Raw genomic sequence first — 11,792 nt, 5'->3', positions numbered from 1 at the left:
GGAGGAATCCAACTTCCATCTTCCAAGAGTTAAATGTTTTCTGACTTCAAATTCGGATTCATTAACTGTTAGGAGGCTCAGCTTCCCCTGTAATCCTCTCTCCAATCTCTCACCACCCAGAAGAGGTGTTCTGATAGCCATGGAAATCTAAATTTCCATATCTTCATCTTGTGTTGGGTTGCATTTTCACTCAACCTCAAAGATAACAACTTCATCCTTTTAATCATATATCCACTCATTTATTTACTCAACTTCTCTAACAGTTTTTCCCTGACTGTTTTGAGTGGTACATATGGAAGCTTCCTCAAAAGAGATTAAGAAACGGTTCAGTTTTTAAAACTAAGGTGGAACTATTTCTTAGTTTTACCTCAGATGCTTTCCTAGTCAATCAAATTTGAAAAGTAAGTTACAAAAATAATGCTGGAGAAAAGAGGAAAGAAACAGCTTCCATTACTTCTTGGTGTTTGTGACAAAAACACAAGGGCCTGGTGCTTGTATGTTGTTCCTTCCCCTGCTACCTGGTGCCCCGGAGGCAGGTGCTCAGGGAGGCACAGTGCTCCTTCAGGCCACTGCAAAGCCAGTGTGCTCCCAGGTCCCACCTTCTCTCAGAAAGTCACTTGGGTGATGGCAAAAAAATGCTGCTTATTTTTGTTCCTATGTGGTCCCTCTGGAACAAATATATTCCATTTGGATTATGTCATGAATTTCATCTGAAATAATGAGACTCTCAGTACCTTTTGTGTGTCATCTCTCTTTCACATCACTTGTCTGGTGGCACCAAGAATACTTCCTCACTGGAAATAGATCCGTTCACATTCAATAATAGGGTGGCTAGTGTTCGTTTTTCTTGGGAAAACAAAAATGTGCGCCTTTTATCCTATTATACTGATCCACCAGCTTCAGATTATCTGATTTTCTAGCTTCTCATTTTCTCCTGTATCTTAATGCTATTATTAACAAGAATTCTGTTGCTAATGGTTTTGAAAAATAATATGTGTGCTTTCAGCTACTACCTCTATTTTTATGGTTTGTCTGATTTAGCTGGACTTTGATAATTATTCCAAATGCTGCTTTGTTGTGGATCAAATGTGAGGAGCCCTAATGCCCTTCTAGATTTATTTTCAATGTCCTTACTTTTTCTATAAGAGAATGGAGTTAATATTTTAACTATTAGCCACTAGATGAAAAATACCTCTAAGTGTATATTCTGTAGTTTATATCATATTTTTGAGTTTATATTCTCTATTTAATATAACATTTCTCTCTCTCTCTCTCTCTCTCTCTCTCTCTCTCTTTCTCTCTCTCTCCCTCCCTCCCTCCCCCTTCCCCCTTCATTTTTTATGTATTTACTTAGGACAATAGTTCAATGAATATCTGTGCATATTTTTTTTATGGTGAAATTTTATGAGTATAATCCAGAGCAGTTTTCCCTTAATTTTTTTTTTTTAGGAAATCCAAGATGTTAATAAATGTATTGGTAAATGCATTCTTTGGTCAACAAAGTTTGAAAAACATTAATTTATTTAAAAATTACATTATTATACAAGTAAATAGAGACTTTAACATGCTAATTTGCATTGTGAATCACTTTAAAGATTATTTTCTATGCAGCAGTTCCCAAACCTATTTGATCATAGAACCCTTTTCAAATGATTATCCATTTGAGAAATGCCCTTTAACAGGACAGACATTAGTCCCTGCGAGCAGCATAGAAATAAGTAGCTTTCATCATAACCATCATAAAGAAAAATTTATATTGTGTTCAAATACTTTAAATAATAGGAAAGCAGAGAATTTTAAATTTTAGGAAAAAATTTATTAAAATTGTATAGAGGGAAAAAAACCTTCAACTATCTAATTATTTACATGACTTATTCATTGTTAGTTGACAGTAAATTTAAGTTTTACTTTAAAATAGAAATTTATTCTTTTCTCTCTACTAGTATTAGGATTTAGGAGAAATTTTTATTTCCTAAGAATCATAGAACTCATCCTACATAAATCAGCAATCATTATTTTAGATATTTTATAACAATGATTGATGGCCAGCTAAACATAGTTGTCTATATATTAACATAAATGTCCAAAATGTCTTGAAGCAAAATATTTCCATAGTGACAAACAAACAGGCAAACAAACAAATAAGTAAACAAATACAACAAATAAAGGCGAGGTTGGCTTAGAGGAGGAAGGAGAACTGGATTATATCCAGATAAGGTTTTCTGTAAAAGGTGACTTGCAGGAGAGCAGCAAACAGAATCTTGAAGAAGGAAAAGAGATTAATTTAGTGATTTCTGCTGAGAGAAACTTTCCTAATTTGGTTAACAGTGAAGACTCTGAAGAACAGAAAAATAGATATGCTTAGGCAAATAGAAATCATGAGCTAAGGTGTGATGATTAAAACACTAGTCCTGTGAAATACTGTGGGGAAAGTAAGAGAAATAAGTTTGGGAAATGCTGTTTCATCCTTTGTGTTTAATTTTGCCTTAATTGAACTTTCACAAAATTAATTTATAACAGAATTATTTTCCCCATAAGTTAAGAATCCTCACAATACTCCTTGGGAGAACACTGAGCTAAAGGTAATAGGAAATAAGGACTGCTAGTTAATGGACCGCTATCATTATCATTGCTTCTTTGGGACAAAAATGATGAAATTTAGGTCATACATATTATTCTGTCCTCTCTCATTGTTAATTTATAAAGATAAATCCAATTGAAATGGATTTATCTTTCAATATTCTTAAATTTCTGAAATATAAAATCCTTCTAAATCCAGGATATGTAGGTAAGACTTCTTCAGGTAGAATCCTCATTCCCTATATAATTTTAAAATAACTAGCACTATTAGATTATAGTGTTTTGACTCAATTTCTTTTGTGGGAAGGGGGGGCTTTTTTGCTTAGTTTATAAACATACACAATACTTCTGATTTAGAATTGAGCTACACAAAACCTTCTTAAATATATATCATTTCTATTAAGGAAGTAGGACAGACTCTTAATCATTGAAAATTGGGCTTATAAGCATTTACTTTTAAAAGCAACATCTTTAAGATTTAGAAGGTTAAACCAACCCCTCCATCTATATGAACAAAACTTAACAGAGATCAAATAGACCAAGTGAGAATCAAGCAACTGCTAAACGAATGGTAATCTATTTATTCTCTTTTCATTTTTAGGTCATGATTTTAATAACAGAATCTTAGCTATATATATTGGTTGTATGTGTTCTGTTCTCTGGCTTTCCTATGGAAGAACAGTAGATGTGAGTAGGGCTGTTTAGAAACAGACTTTGTATGTAGGCCTAACATCAATTAGAGATGAAACAGAATTTTTGTAGGTACTCATAGATTTTTTATCAAACCTTTTTTTTTTTTTTAACTCTTTAAGAAGAGAACTGCCCTGTCGGGTGGCTCATTTAGTTAAAGCATTGTCCCATCCACCAAAAAGTTGCGGGTTCTATTGCCCATTAGGGCACATACCTAGGTTGTGGGTTCTATCCCTGGTTGGTGCGCATATCGGAGGCAACTTATCGATGTTTCGTTCTCACATCAATCTCTCTCTCTCTCTTTCTCTCTTCCGCCCCCTCTCTATAAACTAAAAAGTAAACAAACACACATTTCCTTGGGTGAGGATAAAAAAAAAAAAGAATAGGACTAAATTCCACAGTTTAACTTGGTTGACAGGTTTCTCTCATATTATCTGCAATGATACCATGACAATTTTGGTCCTCAGTAAAAAACTGTTATATGGTTACAAGTTTGTTGTAAACATTTTAAAGTTTATGAATTACCCATAAAATTGCTACATTATTGGAATCTTCCTTCTAAATCCATATGATAAAGGTAACCAATTTTTACATGGAATCACCAGAACTAACACTCTTAATTTTTTCTCTCCAAAGGAACTTGATGCTTATTTTATAATAGTACTCAACATTTTCAGTTTGTAATTAAGTATTTTAAGAAGTGGCAATAATAAAGAAAGCATTCTCTAAATACTTGAAAACTTGGTCAAAGGTGCTATTTGGTGAGGTCAGTCTTAGTCTCCATATTCTTAAAAAGTTTAAGATATTTTTCTATCATATTAAAATTGTAGTGTGACTTGAAAGTAGCATGATTATAAAAGGAAAATAATCAACTTTTGTTTCTTTTAAGGTGTACTGTTCTTTAGAAAGCAATAGATATTACAATTATTTTTACAGGTTAATTTTTAAAACAAGGTTTCATGAATTATATAGTCTAGCTTCAACTACTAAGTCAATTTGCTTGTTATTAGTGATATAGTAATGACACTTCTAAGATCTTGAAGATTTATGTATTTTATCTAGTCTTTAAAAAATCTTTGTTTTAATTTCAGACTACAAAAATATACAGATTCCTTAAATGTTACTATTTTGCCACATTTTCACATTTGCATTCTCTTTCTCTTAAAACTGGTCTTTTCCCTGAACTGAGAATAGGCTACAGACATTTGCCTTTATATACTTTAATGTATATTTCTTAAACAAAAGGACAGTCTCTTTCATAACCACAGTATAGTTATCTAAATCAGAAAATTAACAATCATGCAATAATAGCATTGAATTGTAGACATTACTCGGATTTCACCAATTTACCCCAATAAAGTCCTTTATAATAAAATAAAATACTAATCGTGTATTAACTTTTTTACTGGAGGGAGAGAGAGAGAGAGAGAGAGAGAGAGAGAAACATGGGTTTGTTGTTCCACTTACTTGTGCATTTATTGTTTGCTTCTTGTATGTGCCCTGATCGGGGATAGACACCCAGCCTTGGTGTATCAGGGCAACACTCTAGCCAGCTGAGCTACCCAGCCCGGGCCTGATTATGTATTAATTTCAACTGTCATGTCTTTTTAAACTTCTTTGAATAGATCATTTGTCTAGTCAAAACCTAGTCTGTGTTTCTGGACACAATACTTTTGAAGAGTATAGATTAGCTATTTTGTAGAATGTCCATCAATTTGGATTTGTCTTAAGTTTCCTTGTGACTAGATTAAAGTTGTGCCAGACTTTTTTAAAAATAAAATTGTATAAAATATGATTTTACAACAACAAATCACATTCCTGTTTATACTCTGAGAATAAATACATATTTATTTGTCATATTTGTATTAAAGAGAATACTCATCTCCAGTTTCCCAGAAGAAAAGACTCTCCTAGGAGATTTTATATGTATTTCTTAAAGAGCAAACTTGGTTTACTTATTGAAGGTCTAATTAGTTTTGATTGTTTATGTAATCACATAGATTATTATAGCATTTACTGAAAAAACAAATACAATGTACTATAGTATTGATCTTCTCTTTTCACAGTTACTCCTGAATGCCCACAGAAAGGACAAAATTTTTTTATTTCCTTAGATGAACTTGAATTCTTATCACAGCTTATAAAATCCTTTTTGAAGCTGGAAAAAAATGTTCAAGAATTGTTTGAAGAAATTTTTTTATCACTCAAGATACCAAGGAACAATAAATCAGGTAACATGCCCTTTTGTTTAAATTGTAAATCTATTATTCTCCCTATTTTTGCTTCCTGCCACTGAATCTATACCATTACTTGAAAAAAATTTTTATAGAATTATTTAAAGAAACATAAAGCCTGAGAGAAACATTAAGTAAAGAAAATTCTATTAAACCATAGAATACATTTTTATCCTTTACACATGGCAAATTCCATAATTCTAGTTGACAAAGCATTATAAGTCAATTCCAGATAATTGCCTTTAACTAAAATCAGATCTTTTTTTTTTTTAATTCGAAGAAACACAGTCTGGCCTATGAAAAAAATAAGCATACTTAATGATCTAGTAGCTCCTCTTCTACTACTAGCAGCTGGATGACCTTGAGCAAAAACATTTAGCTTCCTTAAACCTCAGTTTTCTCATCTTCCCAATGATGGTATAGGACGAAAATACATTTCTCTTTGTTTTCTTTTACAATTAGATGCTTTATATTGCAATATGTTATGTAGGGCTGTGAGAATTAAATGATTTATTGTATGTGAATTCTTTAAAAGAAACTCTAGCATTTCATACACAATAAATGTGTTGTTCTAATAGTAATTAGAATTATATAATATGTTACTTTAAGCTTAGTTTACTAAAATCTTTTAAAAGAAAGCAGTGCCATGTGTGTTGGAAGAATGTTTCTAAAATTAAAGGTAGAATTCAAAGCCATAGTATGTTCTGTGTGTTCATATCTATACTTATACAGATTTTCACCTACATCAGAATGAACAATACAAAATTATCTTTTACATGATACCATATATCATTTGAAGGAATAAAAATAGATAGTGGCTGTATTTGTGAAACAAAGTTAGGCAAGCAAATGAATCTGAAATTTCAGAAGCTGATGTCTTAGAAAGGAATTACACTTGCTTTAATATATTTACTTTTATATTTTTAAATTTACTTTGCTTGGGTAAATAATGTTAGAAAAGTGATAGGGTTAAAGTTTGTTTTATATTAAGCATAGCTTGCTAGCCTTCTATGTTTCAAGTTAAGTTTAAATAATACTATTAAATTATAAAGTAACTAACGTAGAGCACTTTTCCAAATTTGGAGATAATTTGAAGAAAAATGGAGATGGATTATACTAGTAGAATTTGGATGCTGACAAAGAAAAACAATGAAAAAATAAAAATATGACACAAAATATTAAAGTTAAAAAACAGAATAAAAAAGTAGATTTGATTAGGAAATCATGTGAGCCCTAGAGGGTTTTCTAGAAGGAACTGACTGGCCATGGACAGATCTGAGTAAAGAAATATGACATCCTAATTTTTTATTGCAATGTTGATTTCTCAAGTGGTTGACACTTGGTATAGATACTCATACATTATTCCTGGCTAAGATTTGCTGTCCCTCATCCACATCTGTAGCAGGTCTTTTCTGAGGTGTGGATAAAGAAACAGTGCATTTCAACAAATCTAGACCCTACCCATTTAGTCTCATCTTGTATTGGTCCTAGGCCAGACCTTAGAAAATTTAGGTCAATTCTGAGAACTTTATTCCCCTTAAGAGCAACAAAAACTGAAAATTAGAATTGTGTTAGAAAGGTATTGTAAAGATGTAAAACTGCCATGGCCAAGAATTGAAGCAAAAATTTGTCATAGTGATTTCAGAAAAAAAAGAAGAAAAAGTGGGTTTGACGTCATTAGATTAAAATTAAGCAATGTTGAGATTTGGCAAATGCTGTATATTTAAGAATAGCAGTTGCCATTATTGAATAAATCAACAGAGAAAATATATTATTATGCCACAACATAACTGTCTTATTCCAAATTTATCATCATGGCAGATAAAAGCAACTTCAGCCCTAGCCGGTTTGGCTCAATGGATAGACCATCGGTCCTTGGACTGAAGGGTCTTGGTTAAATTTCTGGCCAAGGGCATATACCTCGGTTGCAGGATCGATCCCCAGCTCCATTTAGGGTGTATGTGGGAGGCAAACAATTGATGTGTCTCTCTCACATGAATGTTTCTCTCTCTCTGTCTCTCCCCCTCCCTTCCACTCTCTCTAAAAATCAATGGGGACGAAACCGGTTTGGCTCAGTGGATAGAGCATCGGCCTGCGGACTAAAGGGTCCCAGGTTCGATTCCGGTCAAGGGCATGTACCTGGGTTGCGGGCGCATCCCCAGTGGGGAGTGTGCAGGAGGCGGCTGATCGATGTTTCTCTCTCATTGATGTTTCTAACTCTCTATCTCTCTCCCTTCCTCTCTGTAAAAAATCAATAAAATAAAATAAAATAAAAGAGGCTCTGGGGATTAGAATGTGGACACCTTTAGGGAGCCCATTATTAAAAAAAAATAAAATAAAAATAAAAATCAATGGAAAAATATCCTCGGGTGAGGATTTACAAAAAATAAAATAAAATAAAAATAAATAAAAGCAACTTCAATATCACATTAATAATAGTGTACTATAGAAATATATTTGTGGATTATTGAACATAGTTTGGAATGAATTTTGAAGGACAGGAATAAGAAATGTCTAAGTACTAGAGCACCCCTTGTGATATATGTCTTTTTTATTGTTAAAATTTTTATTTTTTTGTAACAAAGCCAAGATTGATTTAATCTGACATAACTTTATGGCTCCCTGAAAATAATGATCTTGGAGGAAATTGTCAAGAAAAAAATGTTTTATTGTGTGTAAGCCAAGCTAATCAATTTTTATCAAAAACCTTTGTTTCATAAATCAGAAAGGAAAAGATTCCTTGAAATGGATGATTAAAGAAACCAAATGTATCTTAAGTTATCCTGATAGTTCATCTTTTGCTTAAAAATCTTGTGTGGGAGAGAATGGGGGAAAAAGATCAAGTCATTTGGTTTCCTGTGTATTTCTTTGATTGGAGCATATTTTGCTAATAAAGATCTTGGAAAGAGTTACCTACTATGTCTATGTAACCAAAACAGTGTGATGAAAGGTAAGTTTTTGTGTGTATTTTTTTATTGTCCAGATGTTTTAAAAATATCCAGGTGCTTAACATCACATAAAGAAAATATAAAGATGTTTAACCAAATAATTTACTTTTTACTTTGATGTTTCCTACTATGTTATAGAGTTAGTCAAATTGGCAGTGTTCTTAGTAATTTGAATATGATTCAATAGATGTTATAGAGACACAAATTTGTTTTTGAGAAATAAATGGTATTTAGTTACATTTATTTGCTTTTATGGGTCATAATTTGATTTTTTTTCTATTTTGGTCATTTCAGAAAAAGATAGGACGTTATTCGACGGTTACTGTATTTCTTTTAGGTGATTATATCTTATGAAGTAGCTTCAGGTTTGATTCTTTCAAAATAAAGTTGTTCTTCAGGCAGTTCCTCAAATTTTCCAAAGGTGGCATCTGAGATTTATCTAAACCAGGATTTCTTGGCCCTCATTTTTCTTTAGCCCCAGCAATGACAAAGAGCAATGGCTGCTTCAATTGGATGTAAGAAGAACACTTAGGGTTTGTCTCAGAAGAATCAAAGATTTCAGATCTTCTGAAAGATTGTTTGTACTCTTAGGGGGTCTTAAGAGGGGTCAAATGCCTTCTAAGAGTTCCTTAGCTAGATGGTTAAGGGATTGTATTAGGGAGGTGTATGTAGTTAAGGTAAAGAGGCTCCTAGGGTTTGTAAAGCTCATTACACTAGGACTTTAGCTGTTTCTTGGGCAGAGAGGTCGAAGGCTTCCACATTGGAAATTTGCAAGGTGGCCACCTGGGCTTCTCTTCATACTTTTTCATAGTATTATCTCTTGGATGTAGTCTCTTCTACAGATTCAGCTTTTGGTGGGAGGTTGCTTGTGAGCCAGAAAAGAGCAGTGAAGAAAAGAAAGACTTGTAGTTCCCACTTAGAGCTGCCAACAAGGCAAGTTGCTTTGTAGTACGCACAATGGGAGCCTATGAAGACCAATTTGGGTGTGAAAGTGGATGTCACAGGGAAGTACTGCCAACCTCTACTCTCCATGAAAGAAAGCAACAGTGTGGGAACTAACCAGAAGTGTAAAATGAACCGCAGTGAACTCTGTGGGGGAGGCTGCTCAGCAACTACCATTCCTGTGATGCTCTGCACTCTACTGAGGTTCTTTACTTGGGCATGCTCCTAAAGAAATCAGTGTTGATTGCATGCAAATAACCTGTATTTTAGAGCATTGAGTCCAAAATGGGCTACCTTCTCTAGATGATGTGAATAAGTGAATAGGATTTTCAATGTATTTTTAAATAGGTGAAGTAATTTGTCACATGTTCACAGAATTTATGAAGTTTGACAATGTGGGATTTTGAAGTAGACCATTTTGAATTCCAAACAAATATAAAATGCCACAATTTGTTAAAAACCATGAGATATTTTATTAGTGTAGAGTCAATGTTATGAATCATGTCTTAAAATGATTCTTTTTGCTTCTCTATGTAGGATTCAGTTTTTTAAAATCTTTTTTTAATTTGGAGGGAGACTATATTATAAAGATTATCAGAATTGTTTGATAATTCATTTTCTATCTTACTATGGAATTGCCCATCAGCAAGAAAGGCTTGGGAAGCTTATCTTCTTATTTACTAATCTTGAAAATAGGCAGATGGTTTATGTAAATATCAAAGGCATGTTACTTTGAATGAAAAAGCATATTGTATTTAGAGTGTAACAATAAATATAAGATAATTAACTTTTTTCATAATCTTAAATTATAGCTACACAACAGTAGATAGTTATTTCCAGATATAGATTTGCAAGCTTATACTTCAAACTAGTGTTATTATTCCAGAGTAAATACCTTTTAAATTGGCTGGTTTTGTGAGCTATCTGTAGAAAAGCAAAGTGACATTAAGAATCCAAATGTTGCTCCTTCATGTCATTAACTTGATCTTCATTATTTTTTCTTCTTTAAAAATTTTTTTGAATAATAGTTCCTCATATGGTAAAGCAGTTAAAGAGGACAAAAGAATATATGCTGAAAAGTATGTCTATTTCTATTCCAGTTGTCTAGTTTCACTCTCCAGAGGCAACTACTTCCATATATATCCCTATGTTAAAATAAAACAAAATCTGTACATACTATGCAGAGATTCTTTTTCACTAACCGTTATGTAGAAACACCTCATTCTTTCTAACAGCTGAATAGTTTTCCATTGGTGCATTTAACCAGGTACTCACTGATGGACATTAGGGTTTTACTTTCCTGTTTATTTGCGACCACGAACAATGATATGGCAAATTTTCTTGAACAATGTCTTAATATTGCACATGTATATCTGGATGATAAATTTCTAAAGTGGAATTGTCAAGTAAAAAAGTATGGTCATTAAGAGGATGAAAATACTAACCATAGACTGAGAAAACTATTTGCAAAACACGTATCTGATCAAAGACTTGTATCCAATATATATATAACTTTTAAAATTCAACAAGGAAACAAAAAAATCTATTTAAAAGTGAGGGGAAAAAAGTGAGTCAAAGATCTGAAGAGACGCCTACCAAAGAAGATATACAGTTGGCAAGTAAGCGTATGAAAAGATGCTCCACATCATATGTCATCAGGGCATGCAGATTTAGACAGGAGAGCGCACTACACACCAATTAAAATGCCTAATGCTAGAAACACTAACAGTACCAGTTCTGGCAAGGATGTGAAACAACAGGAACTCTCATTCATTGCTATTAGGACTGTAAAATAGTATAGCCTCTTGGAAGACAATTTGGTTGTATCTTTCAAAGCTAAACATTGTCTTATATGATCCAATAGTCATGTTCCTAGCTATATACAAAAATGGATAGAAAACTAATGTCTACACAAAAATCTGCACACAAATGTTTATAACACTTTATTAATAATTGCCAAAGCTTGGAAGCAACCAAAATGACTTTCCTTAGGTAAATTTGATAAACTATGGTACATCAATACAATGGAATGTTATTCAGTAATAAAAAGAAATGAGATATCAAGCCATGAGGAAACATGGAAAAATCTTAAATACACATTGCTAAGTGAAAGAAGCCAGTCTAAAAAGCTTACATATTATATGATTCCAACTATATGAGATTTATGACATTGTGGAAAAAACAAAAGTATAGGGACAGTGAAAAGGCCAGTGGTTGTCAGGAGGAGAGAAAAGGAGAAAAGAGGTGAATAGGTTGACCACAGGGGATTTTAAGAATAGTGAAGTAATTCTCTATGATATAATAAAGGTAGATACATGATGTTATGCATTTGGCAAAGCCCATTGAACTCCACAACACAAAGAATGTGCAGAATCTAAAAATGCTCTATAAACTAAAG

At 32.8% G+C, this 11,792-nt stretch overlaps 1 protein-coding gene across 1 annotated transcript in view; it reads left to right on the top strand.

The window, feature by feature from the left end:
- KIAA0825 (KIAA0825 ortholog) overlaps positions 1-11,792 on the top strand; it is a 365,931-nt gene that overhangs the window by 87,351 nt on the left and 266,788 nt on the right. The window contains exon 6 of the mRNA XM_014543966.1: positions 5,337-5,501. Coding sequence (XP_014399452.1) covers positions 5,337-5,501 — 165 coding nt within the window. The remainder of the gene's footprint in view (positions 1-5,336; positions 5,502-11,792) is intronic.

The sequence above is a fragment of the Myotis brandtii genome, unplaced genomic scaffold, assembly GCF_000412655.1.
Source record: "Myotis brandtii unplaced genomic scaffold, ASM41265v1 scaffold344, whole genome shotgun sequence".
NCBI classification, from domain to species: domain Eukaryota; kingdom Metazoa; phylum Chordata; class Mammalia; order Chiroptera; family Vespertilionidae; genus Myotis; species Myotis brandtii.
Note: the sequence above shows the minus strand (reverse complement) of the source record. Positions and strands in the feature narration are given on the sequence as shown.